The sequence below is a fragment of the Neomonachus schauinslandi genome, chromosome 12 (genome assembly GCF_002201575.2).
Source record: "Neomonachus schauinslandi chromosome 12, ASM220157v2, whole genome shotgun sequence".
In the NCBI taxonomy this organism is placed as follows: domain Eukaryota; kingdom Metazoa; phylum Chordata; class Mammalia; order Carnivora; family Phocidae; genus Neomonachus; species Neomonachus schauinslandi.
The window spans coordinates 11388376-11413018 of NC_058414.1; the positions used below are offsets into that span (position 1 = coordinate 11388376).

At 44.7% G+C, this 24643-nt stretch overlaps 1 protein-coding gene across 1 annotated transcript in view; it reads left to right on the forward strand.

The window, feature by feature from the left end:
- Nucleotides 1-24643, forward strand: part of GLI3 (GLI family zinc finger 3) — a 258993-nt gene that overhangs the window by 181632 nt on the left and 52718 nt on the right. The window contains exons 7-9 of the mRNA XM_021703657.1: nt 6553-6766; nt 7778-7891; nt 9513-9653. Coding sequence (XP_021559332.1) covers nt 6553-6766; nt 7778-7891; nt 9513-9653 — 469 coding nt within the window. The remainder of the gene's footprint in view (nt 1-6552; nt 6767-7777; nt 7892-9512; nt 9654-24643) is intronic.

Genomic DNA, 24643 nt, shown 5'->3' on the forward strand with positions numbered 1-24643 from the left:
TCTTTCTTTCTTTCTTTCTTTCTTTCTTTCTTTCTTTCTTTCTTTCTTTCTTTCTTTCTTTCTTTCTAAGATTTTATTTATTTATTTGATGAGAGAGACACAGCGAGAGTAGGAACACAAGCAGGGGGAGTAGGAGAGGGAGAAGCAGGCTTCCCGCTGAGCAGGGAGCCCGACATGGGACTCGATCCCAGGACCCTGGGATCATGACCTGAGCCAAAGGCAGACGCTTAACGACTGAGCCACCCAGGCGCCCCAGCGCGCATTTCTTTTAAGGATGTTTCCAAAATTCACATCTGAGCAAAATACAGCGACCCAAGCAATTGAAAAACACGTGTTTGTCGGTAGTTACCGATGACCTTATATTTAAAACAAGACATTTCCTAAGTAGGCAGAGGCTCCGCGTATTCTTCACACTGGTAGGAAGTGGCGCGGGTTCTAGAAATGAACCTGGAAACGAGTGAGCCTCTCTGCTTAACCAGGTGGAGGTGAGACGTGTGGGGTACTGTTTGCTTCCCCACAGCCTCCCCCCACTTCTCCCCCTGTAGGGTGTGCGTTTACTCAGAGGAGCTGGGGCCCTGCATGTGGTGGGAGTAGCCATCCCTTGGTGACTCAAGGGAGAGTCACCATTTTGGTTGGGAGTCCTTAAATAATCAAGCGGAAACCTTTACCTTTAAGTGCACAGTGGCTGGGTGATCCAGCCTCTTGCCATCCTTCTGATACTTCCTCTATTTATTTTCTTTATTTTTCTTGAATCACAGATCTCTTCGGTATTGTAATCAGCTCTGTTTACCCTTCCGATGTAAAGGACTGCAGCAGGCCAAATTATGCCACTTTATATCCTGTTCCAATACTGCATTATTGGGCACACCCCCCACCCTGTTGCCCCCACCATGTGTAGAATGCCTCAATTGTTTTTAAAACATATGTGGGCTTATCTGATAGCCATTTTAATTGCATTTCATCCATCTGACCTGAATATTAATGACTGAAATACCTTTATGTGTGGTAGGGTTGAATAAATGTTTAGTGAGTGATCTTCTGCAGTATGAACTTTTAGTGTCCCCACTCACATGTCATTCTAGGAATTAAATATAAATTTGATGCACGGATTGATCACAAGGTTTTTGTACAAATGTTGGCTCACATTACTTCCTTGGTGTGAGGGGGAAAACAATGTTGTGAAAGTGAAAGATGATTATGAATTTCAAAGTTCCATGTATTGATTGTAATAATATATCACTTTCTAGTTGCAAAACTTATTTTATGCTCTGGGACTATAAGTGGGATAGATAAAAAGTCTTTGGTTAAAACTTACTGAATTGATGCAGGATTTCATGTGTGCATTTTAGGACATTTATTTCACTTAACATTTTCTTTCTACTTACACTCCAAATTCAGCTAGATTGGGGGTAGTTGCTGAGATTCCCAGACAGGAGACTTCCAGATAGGTGAGGTGTGACTACGCTATTTACTGCACATTAAGAAACAGGGCCCAATTTGCAAAACTTGGCCATACTTTGCAAAAGAGAATTGACAAAAATTTACCTCTGATTTTTGATAGAGGATAAATACATCAAAAGTTTTTCAAAGATTCAAACTTTGGGAGCTTTCATTTTAAATCTTTGGAAAATAGGATAACCGGTTCCCACTCAGACAACAGTTTGTTGATCACTGTTAACTCAGCTCAAAGCTGAGCATAAAGGGGGAACTGACCGTGAGTATTTTGGGGGGTTTTTTTGGTTTTTTTTTTATGTCGATGTGCTCAAAGCTCTATCGCTGAGTCACCAAACACAGAGGAATGCTCCTTTAAGGTATTTTATAAAGCAAAAAATTCTATAACTGTAAATCTGTTCTAATGGATAGAAATTATATTGGGTGGATGAGGACACTGTCCATATTGTAGTCAAGGACCTAAAATCCACACCTTTCTCCTTTTCTGCCCTTGAGAAAAGTAAAGGGCAAATTAATATTGAAATCAGTTTATTCTGGGCGCCTGGGTGGCTCAGTTGGTTAAGCGACTGCCTTCGGCTCAGGTCATGATCCTGGAGTCCCAGGATCGAGTCCTGCATCGGGCTCCCTGCTCGGCAGGGAGTCTGCTTCTCCCTCTGACCCTCCTCCCTCTCATGCCCTCTCTCATTCTCTCTCTCTCAAATAAATAAATAAAATCTTAAAAAAAAAAGAAATCAGTTTATTCTGGCTTAATAACTCTTGTCCTAGAAAAGTGTTTCTCGGAGTGTTTTGCAAGGATCACTAGTTTCTAGAAGCTCTTCCAAATACTGTTTCAAACTGTGTCTGGGCTGGGTCACCTAGAATGCACATCCCATGGTGACAGCTCAGTGGGATCTGGGGACTGTTGAACCCATATTCCTCAGACTTCTGGACTTGAGCACTTCTTTTTCCTCTCCTTCAGAATACTTACTTTTGGATTGTTGTCTCAGGAGGCCTATGACCTTGTTAGCGCATTGCTTGGGAAGATGGGGGCCATGTGACACTTTTTCTCCTAGTCTCATCAACTAAATATAGATAAATAATTTATAAATGTTTGTGTATTTTAAGTTACTCCGTCTTTCCCATAGTCATTTGGAAAAGAAGTGAAAGCTGAAATTTTTTTTTCAAAATAATATTTAATATGTTAAATATTGAGTGAAGAGAATCCAGATATCAGATTATAAAATTAATCTTTCTGCATGGGATCCACAGGAAAGAATAGGGTGAGCAGAAATGTAAAAAGGCTTTGAGGACCAAGTTTTAAATTAGGCCGTGTCCTGCTTCAGAGGACACAGAAGAGATTTATAAAAATTTTCAACAATATCAATACTTTAATTTCTAGGAAATTATGGAATGAATGCAAGAACTATTTAGGAAGCTTTTTTTTTCAGGGTTTCTAAAGGTTAGGATTTATCTTTTCTTTTTAATTCTGACCTCTGCAATCGGCAAAGACTATCCTCAGCTGCTAAAGTTCTGTAGAAAGACATGAATCTAGACAATAGCTTTGTTTAGACCATTTTATAGACACATTGTCCAATTGTAGTTTTCAGAGGAAAACATGTTTTTCTTTGAATTGACTGTTCTGGGTGTGATAGGCCCCAAAAGAAGTCCACATCTTAATCCCAGGAAAGCATGAGCCTCTTACCTTGCACGGCAAAAGGAATCTTGTACCTGGGATATTGTTAAGGAGTTTGAGATGAGGAGATTACTTGGGATTATTCGGGTGGCCCTGATGTAATTAAAAGCATCCTTTTAAGAGGAAGGTGGGGGACCAGAGTCAGAGTCAGAGAAGAAGGTCGGAGTGATTCGGAGCCACAAGCAGAGGATGTGGGCAGCCTCTCGAAGCTGCAAGAAACTCCGGAAGAACGCAGTACTAGTTTCATGAGCCAGGGAGATAGTAAGCGTGTGTCGTTTTCAGCCACTAAGTTTGTGGTAATTTGTTGCAGCAGTGAGTGGGCACCAATACACTGAAGAAGAGATTCAGTCGCTCACGGACTCAATATTGAGGGCCTGCTGTGTGCTGGGCAGCGTCCCCAGCGCCAGAGGATCAGCTCATGGGGACCTCATAGTCTAGACGGAGACAGGGCGTGACTTCAGAGAGCGTGGGTGTGGCTGGGGAACAGAAGTGTCCAACAGTAGAAAGTGAGCGGACCCATCGTGCAGGGGGTCTCGTTTTGCTGGGGCCATGGTCTTAGAAGGCCTCGCTGTCCGAGGAGGTGACATTTAGCTAAGACCCGGCCGACAGAAAGGATGTGACCGTGCTGAGCTCGGGAAGGACACGGCAGTACCAGTGGGCAGGGGGCTCTCCTGCTTCCCACGCCCCCTCCCGAGGCGGAGCTTCTTAGGGCCACTTCGAGTCAGAGAGCAGGAGTGGTGACTGACCCCTGACTCCCCACCTGCGGGAATTCCTCATCCGTTCTTTCCACACGTTCTTTCTGTTGTTGTCGACATCCCCACGCGGTGGCGGGACGTCGCCCATCCTCCGCTTCTTCCTTACAAACCGTCTCCACCTCCACGTGGGGTCTTCTGTGAGCAGGAGCCTTGGCTCCGGATCCTTGCTGATGCTGTGACAGAGCCAAGAACGACGTGTGTCATCGAGTCCCTCAGAGGCTCTGTGATCTGGATGAGCCTCTAGCTTCCCGCAGCACCAGCTCTGCAGGTGGGGACCAGGCCTGCCACCGCCCGCCCCTTACACGTGGCGGACAGAGCGTTTCTGTGGCCGGCTCCTTACGAATAAGCAGTGAGGTTGAACACACTCAGCCGTTCTGCCTGGAAGTGACATGGAGTTGACATGGATTTTGGAGAATGCTTATTCCTGGCACCTGCTTTTATCAGCACGAAAGCAGCCCCGAAAGGGGATGGGACGTTCCCCAAATGTGTCAAAAGCTGTCCCTGGCCTTCCCGATGTCAGCTGAGGTCAGACCGAGTGTAGCTGAGGATGGAGCCCTCAGCAGGAAGCTGGGCCTTGCTTTCCTTCTCTCTTGACATCTTTTTGAAAAGTAAAAATGGACCCATCCTGCCTGGCTGTGAACATCTGTAAATTGCTTATATACACAACTGAGGGTGTGTTCTGCCTTCTGAAATGTTTTCTCTAGTGGCCTCGATTCTTAGTCAGGTCCTGACTTTTTGAGCCCCCAAATGTTGTGCCTTCCGGAATTAAAAGTGTCCGCTCCCACGCCTGCCCGATCGTGTGGGCTCAGGAAACTACAGGAAGGTGTCTGGAGGCTCCTGCAAACTCTGTGTCACATTGTAAATATATGTGTAGTGGGGTCTTTGGGTTTTTGCTTTTTTAATGAGTAGAATAAGGTAGTTATACTCAGTAATACCCATTCACCAAAAGGAAAGGGGTGGGGGTGTTAAATCATTGTGTTTTTTGATGAATGGCTTGTACGCTGAAAAATAAATTGGACAAACTGGCATAGAGCTCAGTGAACATGAAATCAGCTATTAGAAGAAAGCTTGTGAACAAATTCTGGGGCAGATATGCATCTTTTGATTAATGCCCTATCAATCATCCACACGGCTACCTTAGCGGAGTCTTGCTGTAATCATTCACAGTTGCTTTCGGAAACACGGGCAGAAACTATAGCACGGCAGAAACAGAATATTATTACTGATTTTTCCCTAACTTGCCATGAACAATGACTGTTTTCACCATGTTTCTGCTTGCCTTTATTACAGAACTACAATGCAGAATGAAAGGAGAGTTCCTCCAAGCTGGGTGAAATTCTCCGAGGGTATTCTTTAATGATATTCAGTCTTAAATGGGCAAGCTATTGTAACGCAAGGTTCTCTGTAGGAATAATAGTAATGTAATCCCATTGAAGCCGCCTTTCATGGATTGTAGTCAAATAGGCAAAACGTGGAGTCACGTTAATGAACAGAGTATATCTTTGGAATTATTACTTAAAGTTGTTGAAGTGGTTTGAATTTTGTTATTGTAATTATTATTATATTCTCAGTTAATGCGCTTACCAGCAATAGTAATTAACCCACCAGATTGGAAATTTGCATGAATTCTACCTTTGACATTACAAGAAACCCCGATTCTTTCTGGGTATTACACAGCAGGATGGAGGAAATATATATATATATTTTTTTCACGGATTATTTTTAAGAAGTAAATGTTCATGAATGCAATTATAGTTTTTCATGCATTTTTAAGCCATTGGCAAATTCCTCCAGAACACTTCATTCTTTTAAGAGGATTTGATTCCTAAACTGTGCCGGCACAAAGAACGATTTGACACCGTCTACCGGTTGAGAAATCTTTAGGTAATAGTGCGGCTTCCTGGAAACCCGCTGCAGGCTGGACGGTGCTGTGGCATAATGAAGTGGTGACAGGCATTAGCATGTATAATGGGCTTTCACAAACATTTAATGCTATTTAGCTGGGAGAGGGAGCCGTGCTCTCCTGTTGGAATATTCCTCCACCGAAGCCCATTGATCACCGATTTCAGCCAGGAGAGGTTAATCCATCAGCTTCTGTAACCAGACGGCACTGATGGAAATTCTTTAGGTGGCATTCTGGATGAACCAAGCTTTCCATCTTTACAAACAAATGAGTGATATGACAAGCATGGTGTTCAAAACACATTTAACCAATTGATTTTCCTTCCTCTTGTAATAAGATCTGGAGACATATGAAAGCACACAGCGTGAGCCGAGATTAAAGGAATTGCTCCATGCACGGAAACATACGGCCCTGAGAGCCAATAAAAGTACTATAAAGCATGTAGTCACCCATTCTCTTTTTTATATAAAGTTTGTTATTGCAATAAATAGCTGTTATTGAGCCGACGCCTTTTGTTTCCGTCGTGCTGAGCCTTATTTCAGGTCTGTGTGTCTGGGCGCAGGCACATGTGTGTCCTGGCTCAGTGGCTGCGTTTCTCTTGGAAGTGTCCAAGATGTTCATCGTCAACCGTTTTTACCTTCTGATTTCAATAGGGAGACCTGTCATTTGGGATGGTAGCACCAGGTGTAATGATGCAAACTTGGTGTGCTCGCAGTAATCTCTGCATTCGTGTAAACGAGAGCCTTCTACTCTTTCTTCCCCACCTGCAGCCCTGCCTTGAGCTTCACCTACCCTTCTGCACCCGTGTCTCTCCATATGCATCAACAAATCTTAAGCCGACAACAGAGCTTAGGCTCAGCCTTTGGACACAGCCCTCCGCTCATCCACCCTGCTCCAACGTTTCCAACACAGAGGCCTATTCCTGGGATCCCCACGGTTCTGAACCCTGTCCAGGTCAGCTCGGGCCCTTCTGAGTCCTCACAGGTGAGAGACACAGCTCGATGATCCGTCCTGTAATCGTAGGGGAGAGCCATGCCCAGCCCAGGAGCTCCAAGCGGGCCCACTACCTTGGCATTCTCGTGGCTTCCATGCCGCTGTCTTCCTAACCCAGGGCCATAGTCTTCAGGTTTGATGTGTGTGGCATGTGTGTGTTCCTCATTCAGCAGTGGCTTCCTCCCCCAGAGTCGTTTCTTCCTCGGTGGGACAGCAGGCTGCTTGATGAGGGTCTGTAACCCTACTCAGGGCAGTACGCTGCGTGAAGGGGTCACTCTCTCCACTGGCACCTCGAATCCTGTGATAACTTCATGGGACAAACCACACCGTGCCCTCTGCTCTTAACCTTCTCACTAATCCCGCTCAGAGAAGAGTCTGAATCCTCTAAATAAAGAACATTGTAAATTGTTTCTTTTAGTTTCCTATCCACCTCACAACTCTGTTCTTCTAAATACACTGTGGGAGCTCATGAAAGCCCAGGCCCCCGGCTCTATTCTTCTAGCTTTTAAAAGCCACTGGGAGTTTATTTATTTATTTATTTATTTATTTATTTATTTATTTATTTATTTTTAAGATTTCATTTATTTATTTGACACACATAGTGAGAGAGAGAGCACAAACGGGGGGAGTAGCCAGCCGAGGGAGAGGGAGAAGCAGGCTCCCCGTTGAGCAGGGAACCCGACTCAGGGCTCGACCCCAGGACCCTGGGATCATGACCCCAGCTGAAGGCAGACGCTTAACCTACTGAGCCACGCAGGCGCCCCTAGAAGCCACATGGAGTTTCCACTCCTGAGTGGGACCAAGGAGCTTCCTCATGGATGTGTTTTCTGGCCTCAGACACATTTTCCGAACTCTGCTGTCGTGGGATTGGAGCGTTACCAGAGTCCTTGTTCTAGTGCTACATTGGCCTGCTCATCTGCACTTGTGTGTTTTAGCTCTGGTCCCGCTCCTTGGAAACCTAATCTTTGTCTCTGTCTCTGTCCCCGCAAACGTCACCAGCAGAACAAGCCGACGAGTGAGTCCGCGGTGAGCAGCACGGGAGACCTGATGCATAACAAGAGGTCCAAGATCAAGCCCGACGAAGACCTGCCCAGCCCGGGGCCGCGGGGCCCGCAGGTGAGGCACCGGGGCTCTGCCGCTGGCCTGTGGCTCCCTCCAAGCTGAGGTCTCTCACAGAATTTCCGTATCCACCGTGTTCTTGGCCTTGGCCTTGGCCATCCCCACGCACTTGGCAGGAGGCCAGTGATGGAGTCTGACTCCCTTTGATTCCCTAACTCAGAAACGCTGCAGGAAGCTGTTGGGGGGCGGGGGGAGATAAACTGTAGCTCGTGGTGTAAGTGGTTGGATTAATTTGTTCCTGATCACTGATAGGGACCAAGCTTCAGTCCTGAGCCCTGGTCTTAGGCCCCGGAATACGAACTCCTGGCCCTAAGCCAGAGCTGGGCAGAGTTGATGATATTCCTTACACTGACCATGTTCTTATTTGTTCTCATTTTGCCTTTTCCCACTTACCAGGACGGAGGGATGGATCAAGGCACAACTAACCTAACTTAAGGCCAGTTAGATTCTGGTCCTTTCTTTACCCAGAGTCTTGAAAGTACGAGTTTTGAAGGTCCAATCTGGTCTCTTCTTTAAGGCATTTAGACCCTCTGAGTTTCCATTTTAAATGTGTTTATTATGCCTATAATATCATCTCCTAGGGTCCCTGTGCTTAACACAGGAAGGAGGTCAGTGAATATTAATTCCTGGAAATAGGGGTTGGACAGGAGTCTGGGCATCCACAGAATCTGGACCTTTCTACATCCGGGCTGCTCCAGCCCCCAGCTCAGACTACCTCCACCCAAATTTCCTTTCGAGCGAGCACTTTGAGGATGGAATGAATGGGTGTCGTAGGTTCTGAAATCCATCCTTTTCCTTGAATTTTCCTGGCCAAAAACCTTGCTGGTTACACCTAAATGCTCCTATGCAGTTTTTGTCATCCTGCCCCAGATGAGATCCCAAATCTGTGCACCTAGTCATCTCTCAGAATTCTGGAAATTGTTTGCATTTTCACTGCCGTGAAGCTGCCTCGGACAGTAGAAAAGACGCAGCTGCTAAGCTTTAGATGCTGTGGTTCTTGGGCAGCAAGCCGTATCCTCGGAGCTCAGAGGTTGAACCAGGAAGACATGATCCCTCTAAAACCCAGAAAGTGCCTGTCACAGCCTCCAAGGCAGGGGAAGGCAGAATTAGAATTACTGGTAAACCATTGCCCTGATTCCAAAATATGAGAATCAACAAATTAATACACGAAAAAGAATCTAACCGACAGAGAAAGGCCAGGCTTTTGGGTAAAGACTGCATGACCTAATTTAATTGCTTCTTTCTTATGGGATGACATTTTAATTTCTTTTTCTCTCTCGTATTCAGGGGCAAAGTTTGGCCTCAATTTCTTATCATCATTACGGTTGGGACTGTTGTTTTTAATCCCACATTAACAATCTCTGAAGATATATTTGGTAAATCGGAAAACACGCACACAAATGATTCCATACGTTTGACTTCTTCTGTCCATAAAATCCAGCTGCTAGACCTGGGCTCTGTTTTCTTTTCCCTGAAAAATTGCCCCAGGATGAAGACCCATGCAATCAGGTTTTTTTCTTCTTTTTTTCTTTTCTCTTATCTGTCCTTCCATTGTGTCTGATTTTTTTTTCCCCTCTCTCCTCCCTCCCCGCCTCCCCCCGGCCCCACCCCGACCCAGGAACAGCTGGAAGGAACGACTCTGGTGAAGGAGGAAGGGGACAAAGACGAAAGCAAACAGGAACCTGAAGTCATCTATGAGACCAACTGCCGCTGGGAAGGCTGCACACGGGAGTTTGACACCCAGGAACAGCTGGTGCACGTAAGTCGGGGGGACTCGGGAAGTGAGCTTTCCAACTACGTGACCTTTCCTGTGGGGTCGGCTTCCCTGACCCTGCGCTGAGTCAGGTTTCTTAGCTAGCAGGCTGCAAACTGGAGAGGGCTTTATGATTTTCTGAGAATAAAGAAAACTCTGAGCTATGGTGCTTGACCTGTTCAGTCAGCTAAAGCTTAGTGTAAAATTCAATAAAGTCTTCAACAGAGAGCGTAATGACTCTGATCCTGTAAGCCAGAAAACACTATTTTGAGTTTGCGTCTTTGACGGTTATTGAGTAATAGTAAGCTGGACATGAATTATTTTTAACCTTTTAACCAAGTTTGATTCTCCTCTCCTAGACCCAGCCATGGTAGGGAAAAAAAAAATTGTAGAGGTGGGGAATTCCTTTTCTTCTGTTCTGCCTTCTTTTTCCAAACCCTCAAGGCCAAGGAACCTCCCAGTATTTTATGCAGCAATTAGTACTCTGCGTGAGATAGGTAGATGCTTGGGGAAGCCATTAACACAGTTTCTTGACTGAAGGCCAACCCTTGCAGGGCGGGTAGTTCCATGGAAAAAGTGATGTGTATTTTTAAATGCGTCCGGTGGCATGGATTTTTGAAACCTGCAGCATGGTCAGACTGAGATCCACACCTCATCTTACTATACCATGTCCAGAAGTGTTGCCCCCGTGGGTTTTATTTCCAATAACGCAGTGCACTCCCCACACCCATGTGCACATACCTGATGAGGCGTATTTCCTTTGCCAGTGCTTCATTTGATTTGGCGCTTTCTTTCACGCCAGAGGAGTCTCCTTAGCCGATGGGACCGGGAGCAGCTGAGACGGAAGGGTCTCTCTCTCTCGATCATCGAGACTAGACAGCGTAGGCTCATTGAGGCATTACGGATGGTCTGCTGTGTGTGGCCGGTTCACCCGCTTGTCCAGTGACAGAAGATCCGACAGAGAAGCAGGGCCCCGCCCACCCCACACGCACACACCACACACACTCGCCCCGTTGTCTCTTCTTTTCTAGTAACTTTTAATTTTAGATGACCCATATTTCTTGATAACACTTCTCCATTTAAACGCTAAAATTATACAATTCTTGACACATCCCACATTTTCCACCGTCCGCAGGAACTTCTCCAGGGTGTCGTCTGCAACTTGGCTCCTCCTCTGTGATGTATTCCACACGTTGTCATCACGGCAAAGTGTTAAATAGACCGTTTGCCAGGATTTGCGATCCGTTAGGTACAGAATGTTTTGAGGAGTTAACATGACATCAGCAGGGCTCCCCCCCCACCCACATTTCTTTCTTAATCATGTCTCCTTGTAATTGTGTAGGAAGAATTATAGATTTCTCAGCACAGCAAGAAACCTAGAAAGTCAAATGTTTTTAATTAAGGTAGATTTCCAGATTTTTCCATGAACTTAATTCAATTCTTTCTCTTTAATTTGAGGCAAGTGTTATTTTTAAGCCAAGCCTTACTTAATGGCCCTTTCTTCTTGCTGACTTTTAATGGAAACCACAGACATGGTCCTACCAAAGGGGGAAAAGAAAAAGTTTGGAATTTTTCTTCTAGTGTAGGGAGATATTCCCGAAGAGTGCAGTATGCCAGGGCTACCCTTAGTGATAGAAGGAGTGAATAACCCACATGAGGGGAACGGTTTGCATGAAAACTGCCATCGCGAGCGAGATGTTACCAGAGCTGCTTGCGTCCTGAGAGGTGACACCGTCCCATGGTGCCTTTTCTGAGAATAAGTCATTGTATTTTCCAAGGAGGGCTGTGATTATGGTTCAGCTGTTACCAGATGCGGGATGGAGCAAGAGCTTATTCGGAGTCTACATTTCAAAGGAATCGTGTTCCTCATTAGAGACCAGGTTTGATGTAGCGTTTTTAACCTTTCTGCTACCTACTGAATGCGAAAGCTTTTAAGAGACAGTGACTCTTGTAGGTGTATTTAATCTCAGTGGCGAAAGGCTTTAGGGAGTGATGATGTTTTAGCAGAGACCTGAGTAGTTTTGCGGTAAATCTGCTTAAACGATCAACTTGAATGACCACCGTGTTGTGTGTCTTATCGTAAAAAAATCTGACTGAATCCACATACAGGGGAAATTTTTGATTCCAAACCAGCTAGAAGGAATTCATGTCAGGAGTAGGAGAAAATCCAATGTAGTACCTTTATGATGTTAATTTTAGTCTGAGATAAATTACATACATTAAGTGGATTACAGTTATAACTTGGCCACAACCTAAATAAAAACACTAGGGCATGTCACTTATTTTCCACCTTTCTACTCGTTACCTGAAGTGCGGATATTGCCAATGTGTGCGTTTCAGTCGATTTTACTTTGCATGACATGCAAGTACCTTCCTCCCGGTGGGCGTTATCTGGTTGCATCAGCAGTGACCTGGGATAGCACCAGCACTTTATTCTTTGCTGATTGAAGGAATAGCTCCATACCCACCTAATTATTTTGGTGGCAGGTGGAAAAAATACCAGTGGCAAACCCCAGTTTTTTTTTAAGGACGGAGGGAAGTCTTAACCGTTTCCATTCCCATGGCTCTCCTTGGAGAGACGGCATTTTGTGAATTAGCTGAATTTTCATGCTCCATGCGACCAAGAGGCAAGGTGTTAAACCATTCTGATGCTCTGCCTTATTTATAGCCATGACCCATTCTTTTTCCCCCTCTTACAGTTAATAGAAAGATTCATGATTCTTCATGGTTGTCTATCTAGGGCCTGACAGGCCCGACTGCCTGCTAGAGCAAGTCACTATCTATAATTGATATCCTTCCGCGGAATAGGGTGCTGGCTGCAATTGAAGGGCTTTGCTGAAAGCTCTTAAATCCTGACGAGTTCTCCCCTTGTTCTGGTTCAGTCGCTGAGCTGCACGGTTGGAATTCCAGAGCCATTTGAACTTGGTGCAAAAGGGAGACATGTGTTTCACATTAGCCAATCACAAAGTTGAAGAGGAGAATTAGGACGCGGCGGGCTCTGCCCGCCAGGTAGTCTCATTCCCAGCGTAATGCGCTCCGTGTTCTCTTAAACATTACCTCGTCCCATTACTGGCCCAGCAGATGCGCTAACCGTTGCCTTTCCCTTCTCTTCTCCTTTATTGCAAGCGCCTGTCCTCCGCCAGGTGTGTGTTTATTCTAGGTTTGCTGTAGGGTCTTTATCACGGGGATGTCTAATTAATTTCTCTTCCCAGCAAGGTAATTATAATTGGGCTTAGTTACTCTCAAGCTAGTATTAAATTTGTCATAAATTGACTTCTGTGCCCAGAAGCTAAGAAGACAGATGTATATTTTTGTTAACCAGGTTTTTGTTATACTTTGTCCCTTTCTTGGTGTCAGTTAAAATAGAACAGAACAAGAGAGTAAAAAGGAGATCCGGTATAAAAATGAATTCAAAGCACCTTTGATTAAGACTGAATTGATTATTGATTTGTTGAGATGCAAACGCTTTCTCTTTCCTTGGCATCTGAAAGCATGTATTCTAACACCTCAAAGTAAGTTGGAAAGTCCACATTTTCCCTTCAAGTCCAAATTAATTAGACTCTCTTTTTGCTGTTGTGCACGGCATATTACAAAAGACACGAATCTTACATTTAAATTTATTTCTGAAAGTGGCAGAATGTTGGTTCTCAACATGTTTTCTGGTTTTGTTTTGGCTTTTTTGGGGGGGGAGGGCATGCAAAAAACTCAACTTCCATCTTCTGGCCTGGCCTCGCGCGTGGATGAGGGAGGCTTCCAAACCTTCCTGAGACCCATTTCCCGCTTGCATTCCTTCTGTCCTAGAACTCAGTCCCACCTTCGGCTCTAGGAGGGTCGAGGGGTCTGAAACAATGCACAGCGTGAGCCCAAGTTAGTCATTTCTAGGTTCTCCGAAACCTGCCCGCGTTGTTTCTGAATGACATGATACGGCCCATCAAAGTTTTTGATTTTAGAGGCTTTTTCAAAAGAGGAAATTTATTCCTAAAAATGCGAAGAATGTGCACCTCAGTATGGGTCACCACCGCTCGGTGGCTGGTGATGCTTGCAAATGTCACTTCCGGGACCCGGAGAATGAAAGTAGTATCCTCACCATCCCTAACGTCCACCTGTTTGCTGTATCACTGTATTCCTTGACCCTCTATTTCAGTGACGGAACCCTCTTTCTGCTTTAGAAGTAACACTTATAATATTCTTTCCTAAGGTCTGAAAAATCGTCAAATTATTTTTTTTAACAGTTTTATTCCCCACGCCCTCCCCAGCCAAATGAGTCTGCAGAGAGGGCCTTAGGCAGGTGAGGGACCCGTCTCCTGCTAGTGGGGCGGAAGGGCAGAGAACGTGAGTTGTATTTATATGAGTCCCAGCTTCAACTGGGTGGCATTTAAGTCCCTGTGTTCCTTTGTATCTTTTAAGCTGGGTGTCAGAAATTCACCTTTTTGTAGAGTGATTAACCACCTACTTGGATTTTAAATGCTTTCATATGCCACGAATTTTGATCTCTAAAGCCTGCTGTCGGTTCTTTTATCAGAAGAATACAGTTATAATCACCTTTGCTGCCGTTTGAAAACAAATTCTGTACATAGGCAGCATGAAAATGAAGGGCTTTCTTTTTAACATCCTAGAGATTTAGATGTAAAGAAGGCACATCTAATCTGTGAAGAATTGGTGGATCCCTAGAAACGGGGTGAAGTTAGGATGTGTTGAAGACATTATTTTCATATTAATACCATGATCCTAAATTTGCATTTTAAATGTTTTCCATCTAATTTTGATCCCTTTGCTAAAGTTGCATTGTATATCCTTACCTAAGAGAAAATGGAGTGTAAGATGCGATAGGGGTCTCAGATACGAGGCAGAAATTAGTTTTGTGTGCACATAAAACGTAAAACGAATGAGTGGAGATTTTGATCTTCTTTTCCCTACATGGAGTTGCTAGTTAATTTAGTTACTCTAATTATTTGGAAATATTGCATGTAAAATACAGGCTCCGAACCACAAACTTCAAAGCCATCCTTTGACAATTGCGCCTCGAGGGTCACGTTTTTAAAGCTAGGAACTGAATTGCACCTGCAGAAATACTTTCCATAGAGAAAGGAGAGAGCCTGAGTGGGAGGTGGGGGGGGTGGCACGAGGGGCCGTGTGGGCTCCTGGGGCCAGTGGGATTCTGCATGGCAGCACCATCTCTGCCCTGACCCTTGGGATGACCTCCCTGGAAACATTTGACTCTCTAGAATGCTATTTTCTCACTTTTCATACTGTGAAACACCCGTGAAAATAAATGCCCTCCCCAACATCCAAGGCCGAACGGAGATCGCATGCAGGAGGCCTAATGAGAAACAGACAGAGGGTTGAAAAGAGTGCCTCAGTCTCCCTTTGTTTTATGTATTTGTTTTTGCAGGTTGCGTTGGGGAGGGGAGGGGAATGGCGCTTGGGTCTGTGGCTTCTGCATGTCAGTTCTCAGGCTTATTTTATATTCATTGTTGCCGAACCTGCTCTTTACTGAGGCGGGGACCCCGTTCTTCCCGGCGTAGTTCTGATAGATGGGACTTGGCCAAGCCATTTCACCTCCTTGGACCTCAGTTTTAGTAAAAACAAGTGAAAGATTTGAATTAGATAGTCCTCAGGATAGGGATGGCAAACAGGTTTCCTCTCAAGGGCCCACGTATTGGCTGGCAGCCACCTGGGTGCTGTGCTGAGCTCCCCCCCCCTCCACCCCCCTCCACCCCCCTCCCCGGCACCTGCAGCAGGGGAGGTGGGTGGGGTGGGGATGCACGGTCGGTTATGGATGGCTGCCCCCAGGTGGGGTTTTGGAGAAGGCAGTCACATGTTATCTTTTTCCCAGGATCTTTTCCACCCCGTAGATTAAGTGCCCTCCAGAATAATCGTATTTAATATTTCTAGGATGTGGTTTTTTAATTACTTGAGTAATTATGAAATTATTAAAATTTCCCCTTTACTAAGGGTTCTTACCCCTTGAACGAAGAATAAGAAATCAATATTTCGAGTGAGATGTCACTGGTACAGAATAATGTGTTAGTTACTTTCTTAAGTTTATTTTGCCCTGGGGTACCCCAGAAATGTTTCCTTGCACACCCTCCCCCCCCCCAGAATACTTCATCAGAAATTTTAGCCAAGTAACTCTTTCTGCCACTTGGAGACGATTTTCCTCTGAATTGGTTCTGAATGCTACTTTGGGTAAGATTCCCTGGAATGTTCTCCGCGGGCCCACTTTGTACAAGAAGGAATGATGGTCACTTCGGGCTGGGCTGCGTACCTCGTGGAAACGTACTTGCCTGTAGCCATGTGTCTTCTTGTGTGTCGGGAAAAAGGATGAGCTGATAGTAGCCGATCAGGCTTTTGCTCAACTCCTCCCCGAATACTTCCAGGAGCCGCCTGCATGCTGCCCACTGCCCCTGCTTCGTGGTGGGCTTAGCCCTGACCCTCCACGCCTGGTCATTCTCAGGGGAAGGGCGAGACAAAGAAACGTGAAAGCATAGGGTGAGTAGCATATAAGACAGAACATAATGATGCCAGAACTGTGTGGTTGAGATACCGGGGCTTAGAAGAAGGGAGAAGCGCATAAGGAATATTGGAAAAGGCCTCTGGGAAACGGGAGGGAAACAGGTTTAGGTCAAAGCAAAGCATGGGGGTCAACTTTTGAGGCACGAGGATGAGGACGATGATGGTGATGATGGTGATCGTGACTTTGTAAGAATACATAGCACCTGATCCGAGAGAATCCTCGGGCTTGCCGCTGTTCTCCTGTGACGGTCAAGGTCCCTTGCAAAGCTGACAGACCTGGGCTCAAAGCCTGCTGCTTTCTACCCTAGACACATCACATCCTTCTCTCTGAAATAAGGGTAATAATAGTGTTCACTTCACGAAACAGCTGGGGGAGTTGCTTAAAAATTATACTCAAGAAAATGTTACTGATAATTTTTCTAAAAGGGAAAAGTGTAAAGACATTTACTAGCTGATAAGTTCATGCACTTTGCCTATAAGAACATGGTTTAGGTTGGTATTCAGGCAGCTTTGGGGTTGGCATGTCACCATGAAATTAATAATTGTGTAAAGATTCTGACTAGGCCCCTGGTTTGTGAACCCCTAAGAAAGAGGGACTGGTGGGGTCTCCGGCTCTGTTCCTTATACTCTGGATCCCTCCTTATTCTCGAATATGCAGTGTCGAGATTCAGAGCCTGATGCTGTTATGTGTTCTCTTATCCTGATGTCCTTCTGAAAGTTCTCCTCGGTGGGCACCCAAAACCAGGACTTCTCACCCCGGATGCACTGAGGCAGAGAATTCTTTGTCGTGAGAGCCATCCTTTGCATTGCCGTGGGACTGTTAGCGGCACTGCTGACCTCTGCCCGCTAGATTCCAGGGGGGATCTGCCCCCCCCATCGTAACAACCAGAAATTTCTCCCGACGTTGCCAAACGTCCCCTGGGGGGCAGAATTGGCCCCTCTTCTGTCCCAAATCTTTCCTCTTGCAGTGTGGAAAACAGTAACAACAAAAGTGTATTTGTGATTTAAGATTAATTTTCTCCTTAAGTGTGCCGTAGAATTTTCAAATTATAAGGAAAAGGTGAACTTGTTAGTCTCTAACAAAAGGCTATTTAATAGATATTTATGTGTGCCTGTGTGTGTGCATCCACGGGTGTATGTGGTGTGCGTGCCCCTGTGTGTCTGCATGTGTGTACGTGTGTGTGTGTGTGAGAGAGAGAGAGAGAGCCATATTTGTTAGGTCAGGTACTCAGGACTTCTCAGCAAGGACTATAACCAGCCAAGTCCTTTGTCTCGGTGAAGAATTCCATCACTGGGTTTTTGGTGGTTTTTTTGTTTTGTTTTTGTTTTGTTTTGGTTTTTTGCAGACCAAGGGAAGTCACTCAGACTTCAGCTTCTGAGATCATGGCAAGCATGGAGATCAGGTTCCTGCTTTGACAGAAAACAGAACTCCAGAAACAGAAAGCAATTTTCTAATGCAAGGACTTTTTTTGAAAATTCAGGGACATTTAGGCTTTCCTGGGATTAGCTAAATACTGCCATAGATGGTTTTTTTTTTTCATTTCTAGAACAATTAATGTTGGCAAGAGAGCTGTAAGAGGCATATCCTTAAAAGAGAGGCCAAGGCCTTAAATGTAAGCCACCCCTTCCCCACCCCAGCCAATTACCAGTAAAACTAGCATTAATCAGTGAGTTGGAGCGGGGAGGGAGATTTATCTTTGATTCCTACATCTGCCAAGAACTGTTTCTGAATCTAAATAAGTCAATCTACAGCTTTGGTCCTCAGTTTCTCATCTGTAAGGTGGAGATATTAATATCCATCCTATTCTCCTCACAGGGTTTTTTATTTTTTACATTTATTTTTTTTGGTAGGGATAGAATGAGATCATATATTCATACATATATTCATATATCAGGAATCCCATATATATTCAAATATAAGGAAGAACGAGAAGTAGTACTAATCAGCCTAATTAAAGAATGGAGAGATTAAGACTTTTCATCAAAATTTTAAAAAGGAATATATAAAGACTTTTCATCAAAATGAAAAAAAAAATGTAAGCATGTCACTGATTCAGCTGCACGTGCTCACCTGTGTAAGCTGGTGGTTTTACCGGTACGATGCATTAGCACCACCTGGTGGCCAAGATACAAATTGCAGGCATAGTGTTGGAAAAAGCCTCTTGCGTGTCAGACTTCCAGAGTTGGGGCCCGGGTCGGGGTCAGGGCCAGAGGAGGGAACAAGACCGGATACATTCATCTTTTATGTCTGGGAGTAAGGGGAACATAGGGGCAAGACCACTGGGAGGACCAGAGAAGTACAAGCAGAGCAGCAAGAAAACAGGTAAAGTGAAGTGGCAGAAGTCACAAGAGAGAAGTCTGGTGAGTTTGGACATGGTCTTGAAAAAAAGGGTTGATATGAATAGGGAAAGACCATTGCAGGGAGGTGTTGGGGCTTCCATGTGGAAAAAACAGCGGGAAGAAGTTAACGGAAGCAGAAAGTATAGGAGAATTTTATCTGTGATAGTAGCTAATATAATAAAAGGCTGGGGTTTTTGACACTCCGTGGGGTTAGGAATATAATTGCAGAATGATTCATTCCATGCTTTGGGGATTGAAGAGTGGTAAGTAGTGTACCGATGTGGAACCAAAGCTCCTGGAAGGCAGGGGGCTGTGGGAAGCGAGATTAAAGCCCAGAGTGACAGTTTCCTGGGACCCACCTGCTGCACTGGGAGTCTGACTTCCCATCCAGGTGGAGTGAGGAGAATCACATGTTTCCGATGCAAGGAAGGCAAGAGCCGTTGTGAGCCCTAGAAAGTTCGGGGCTGAGCTTTGCAGAGCCCCAGCAGCTGTACCATTGATGTCCTGGAAGGGGCGGGGCCAGAAGTGAGCCTCTGCCATGGAAATTATGTTCAGTTATTTCTTAAAACTTGGGAGGACAGTTTGGAGATGTTTCAGTGACAGTTTGTGCAGATGTCGTAGACGCCCTTCAGAGAGCAGTCAGCAGCTTCCGGGCTGTCAGCTGAGCACCTGGAGGGTGGTTCGCCCATAGAATCCCTGTAACTTGTGTGCGTGGCCCCAGGCTCATTACCTAAGGGCCCCAAGACTGTCTCTCTGTAAAGTAGGCTGGTCAAGGTCACTGGAGAATGATCTCTGATGACTTAGAGAAGAAGCCAGCCACAGTGTTCCCCACGATTTTAGGGCCTACTTAGTGACGGTTTTATTGTGATTAGTAAACATTTGTCTTTTTCATTCTTTTGGTTTTTGGTGTGCCTCATAATCTGAGGTTCTGAAAATGTCTTCCTAATCAGGAGAACAAAACTGCCGTCTGGGGACGGTGCGCGCTGCCTTATGTGCCTGGCCCAGTCCTGTCTCGCCTGTTCCTTCCACGCCACCTTCAAACACCTCCTGTTTCTTTCTTTCTCTCTCTCTCTCTTTTTTTTTTAAAGATTTTATTTATTTATGTGACAGAGAGAGACACAGAGAGAGAGGGAACATAAGCAGAGTGAGTGGGAGAGAGAGAAGCAGGCTTCCCGCTGAGCAGCGAGCCCGATGCGGGGCTCGATCCCAGGACCCTGGGACCGTGACCTGAGCTAAAGGCAGACGCTTAACGACTGAGCCCCCCAGGTGCTCCAAACACCTCCTGTTTCTTGGGATGATGTTAGCCTTTGTGCTTTGGCCGAGCCCTCTCTCCAGGACAGGCAGGAAAGCCCTGGTTCAGGACGTGCAGGTCTCCCCAGTGGCTTTTCCGGGAGGTGGCGAAAGTTCTCACACCTTCCTCTCCTGTCCCACTTGGGGAGAGATGGTGCAGCCCCCGGGGCAAGATAAAGCAGTCCCTACCACAAATACAGCACAACCCTCACCATACTCTCCTTATGTTCAGTGGAGATAAACTTCACTGGGGGCTCAGTATCGAGCCATTTGGCTTCTGGCAGGAGCTTTTAATTGCTAAAATGCAGATTTTTTTTTTTTCCTTGATCAAGAGGGGATTATTCTTGTTATCAGTCTAGAGCATCTTATTTCAAGATGAAAAGCCTTTACGGAATTACAGATGCCAACGTTTGTACAAAGCTTTTTGGCGACTGACAACTCAAAGAGAAAGTATGATTTATTAGCCTGTAATGACCAACCCTGAGCAATAGTCGAGGTCCCACTGATTTGTGAAATTGCTTAACGTGGACTGCCTTTTTATGCCACTCAAGCCCCAGGTGACTCAAATAAATGTGGAGTCTACCTTTTGTGATATGTTATGGGAGAGAGGAAAAGAAAGGGGGCAAGAGGAGAAAGGTGGCTTCTAAAATCCATCTCGGTGGTGCGTTTTACAGTAGTTTGGCTGATAAGCCGGCGGAGGAAAGATTAATAACGAGGCTTTGGCGCTATCAGTACCTGCCTGTCGATTCTCTGTAGCAGGGCTGTCTGTTCAGCATGGAAATTATTGATTAAATAAAAATTGCTATTAGATTGTGATGTGATCCATAATCACAAACAATGGTGGACATTCCTCTTTTAGATCCTCAGCCATGCATCACGTTGTTTCTGTTTTTTCCCTCGCCGTAATTTATATTACACTGACACTTGAGCTCCTTAGGTTTCTCCTTTCTGTTGGCAGGCAGGAAAGCTCGGGCAGGAGCGGCACAGCCTGGCCGGAGGGAGGATGAAAGGGTGGTCGGTGGTCCTGCTTAGGGGTCCGGCTGGTTCCCTCACTGGGCTGCAGCCCCCTTTATGTTTGTTGGTTGGTTTTTCAACTTTGAAAAAAAAAATTGCGATGGAATACACAGAACATGAAATTTACCACTTGGCCAATTTATTTTTTCCAGCTTTATTGAGGTATAATTGATGAATGAAATTGTGTATTTTTTAAGTGTACAAAGTGATGATTTGATATACATATACGTCGTGAGATGATTAACGCCAAGTTAATTAACACATCCATCACCTCACAGTTATCTTTTCTCAGGTATGTGGCGAGAACTCTTAAGATCTATTCTCTTGGCAAATTTCAAGTATGCAATCCGGTATTCTTTTTTTAAAGATTTTATTTATTTATTTGAGAGAGAGAGAATGAGAGAGAGCCCATGAGAGGGGGGAGGGTCAGAGAGAGAAGCAGACTCCCTGCCGAGCAGGGAGCCCGATGCGGGACTCGATCCAGGGACTCCAGGATCATGACCCGAGCCGAAGGCAGTCGCTTAACCAACTGAGCCACCCAGGCGCCCGCAATCCGGTATTCTTAACTATGGTCACAATGCTATACATAGATCATCAAAACTTAATTGTACCCTTTGAAAAGCATCTCCCCATTTCCCCACCCCCAGCCCCTGGCAACCACCAATCTAGTCTCTGTTTCCGTGAGTTTGACTTTTCTTCGTCCTATTTTTGGATTTCACATACCGTATTAGCCCTTTATTTTGTCTTATTTCACTTAGCGTGATACCTTCAAGGTCTATCCATGTTGTCACAAATGGCAAGATGTCTTTCTTTTTTATGGCTGAATAATATTCCATTTTATATATATACACACACGCACAGTTGGCCCTTGAACAACACAGGTTTGAACTTCACAGGTCCGCTGACATTTGGATTTTTTTCAATAAATACTACAAATGTATTTTCTCTTCCTTACAATTTTCTTAACATTTTCTTTTCTCTAGCTTACTTATACATATAACATTAAAAAATATGTGTTAATGGACCATTTGTGTTATCAGTAAGGCTTCTGGTCAACAGTAGGCTATTGGTAGTTAAGTTTTGGGGAGTCAGAGGTTATACGTGGACCTTCAGATGTGCTGGGTGTCAGCACCCCTAACCCCTGTGTTGCTCAAGGGTCAATTATACACATCACATTTTCCTTATCCACTCAGCTGTTGACAGACCCTTAGGTTGTTTCCACGTCTTGGCTATTAGGAATAATATTGTAATGAACGTGGTAATGCAGATGTATCTTCAAGATACTGGTTTTATTCCCTTCGGATGTCTACACAGAGGTGGGATTGCTGGATCCGATGGGAGTTCTCTCTTTAATGTTGTGGGGAACTACTATACTGTTTTCCACAGTGGCTGCACCAATTTGCATCCCCACCAACAGTGCACAAGGGTTCCCTTTTCTCCGTATTCTTGCCAACATGTGTTACCTCTTGTCTTTTCTAGAAGACCTCCTAACAGCTGTGAGATGGTATCCCATTGTGGTTTGGATATGCATTCCCCAATTATTAGTGATGTGAAGCACCTTTTCATGTACCTGCTGACCATTTGTATGTCTTCCTTGGAAAAATGTCTATTCAGATCCTCTGGCCATTTTTAAATTTCATTTTTTTTTTTTCCATTTGAGTTCTCTGGGTTCCTTATTTATTTTGGATATTAACCCCTTATCAGATATGTGGTTTGCAAATATTTTCTCCCATTCTGTAGACTGCCTTTTCATTTTGTTGATTATTTTTATTTTGCTATGCAGGAGTTTTTTAGTTTGATGTAGTCCCGTGTGTTTATTTTTGCTTTTGTTGCCTGTGCTTTCGGTATCAACTCCAAAAAAAATCATTGCCAAGACCCATGTCAAGGAGCCTTTTCTGTATGTTTACTTGGAGGAGTTTTATGGTTTCAGGTCTTTAATCCATGTTGAGTTCATTTTTTTCTATTTCTATGGAAAAGGCCACTGGAATTTTGATAGGGAGTACATTGAGTCTGCAGATCTCTTTGGATACTATGGGTGTTTTAACAATACTGATTCTTCCGACCCAAGAACATGGACTGCCTCTCCATTTATTCAGACCTTCTTTAATTTATTTCATCCATATCCTATACTTTTCAGTGTACATGTCTTTAGTCTCCTTGGTTTAATTTATTCCTAGATATTTCGTTATTTTTGCTGCTATTGTAAGCTGGATTGCTTTCTTGATTTCTCTTTCAGATAGCTCATCGTTAGTGTATAGAAACGCACCCGATTAGTGTACGTGGATTTTGTATTCTGAAACTTTACTGAGTCCATTTATTCCTTCTCACAGTTTTTCGGTGTGGTGTTTTCCGGGGTTTCTATACATAAGATCATGTAATCTGCAAGCAGAGACAAGATGCCTTTCATTCTTTTTTCTTGCCTAATTGCTGTGGCTCGAACTTCCAGTACTATATGAATAGAAGAGGTGAGACCGGGCATACTCACATTGACCATGTTAATGCTCAGTAAATTGCCATTTAGCACATTCCCAGTTTTGTGCCACCATCACCACTGCGTATTCCTGGACATTTTCATCACTCCAAAAGGAAACTCTACCCACTAAAAGCAGTCACTTTTCTTCCTTCCTCCCTCCTCCACAGCCCCCGAAAACCACTCAGCTGCTTTTTGTCTCTGTGGAATGCTTGCCTATTCTGAACATTTCATAGAAGTGGAATCCAAAATACATGACGTTTTGTGTCTGGCTGTTTTCAAGATTCATCTGTGTACTAGCACATGTCAGCGCTTCATTCCTTTTTATGGCTGAATAGTGTTCCATTTATGACTTTGTGCTTGTCCTTTTATCTGTTGATGAGCATTTGGGTTGTTTCTACTTGCTAGCTGTTGTTTTGTTATGGACATTCATGGATAAGGTTTTGTTTCAACACTCTTTCTACTTCTTTGGGGTATATTTCTAGGAGTGGGATTGCATAGTCATATGGTCATTCTGTGTTTAACTTATTTTAGAAACAACCAAACCTACAGCAGGTTTTTAAGTTGTGTTGTCCAGGTTCTGCCTTCCCGGGTGGTCTCTCCTCTCAGCTCCTTAGCTTCTCTGAAGTACTCACCGTTCGGCCTCACCTGGCACCTCACCGCCTTGCTGCAGCCTTGCCTCGTGTCCTGGGGCTGTGGACCAGACTTGCTCTCGGGGGCTTCTCTATAGAGTGCCCTGTGCCCCTGCCATCCATGGGCTCAACAGGCATCACTCAGCAAAGAGCCCCATACATCCACCACTACTTTTCCCCAAACAGGGTAGGACTGTTTTGGACAAATGCAGAGACTAATATTCAAGGCACTAGGTCAGGTGGGCTTAGACAAATAAAACCGACCAGTGGGTTGACCAAATTTCATTTCCGAATGGTGATTTGGACGAATGGGGTTGCAGCTGATGTTCTGTTCAGTGGAATGAACATAAACCTCTCACGATAGTGACTTTAGGGGTTCCTTGCTGGATGTTACCGTTAGGATCACTTCTAATTGGAGGGTCTTAAAAATGACCTAACTCATTACCTGCCGTGTTTTTTTTTTTAACCAAGTACAGTGAGGTCCAGGAAGGCTAACAAACTTATTTAAGACCACTAAGTTTGTTCACTTACACACCAATCATCTTGTTTTAAATGGCCGTTTGGTGCATACAATGAAGATTTGGTCTTTCGACTTCCTCAGCTATGAAATGTATGCATTTTGCACTCCTACTCCACGCACCTCACCCCTTCCCCCAGGACACACAGTCTCTGCCTCTGTCCCTCTCCTTCTCCATTTCACCCTTGCAAGAGGAAGCATCCTCAGGCTCTTTCTC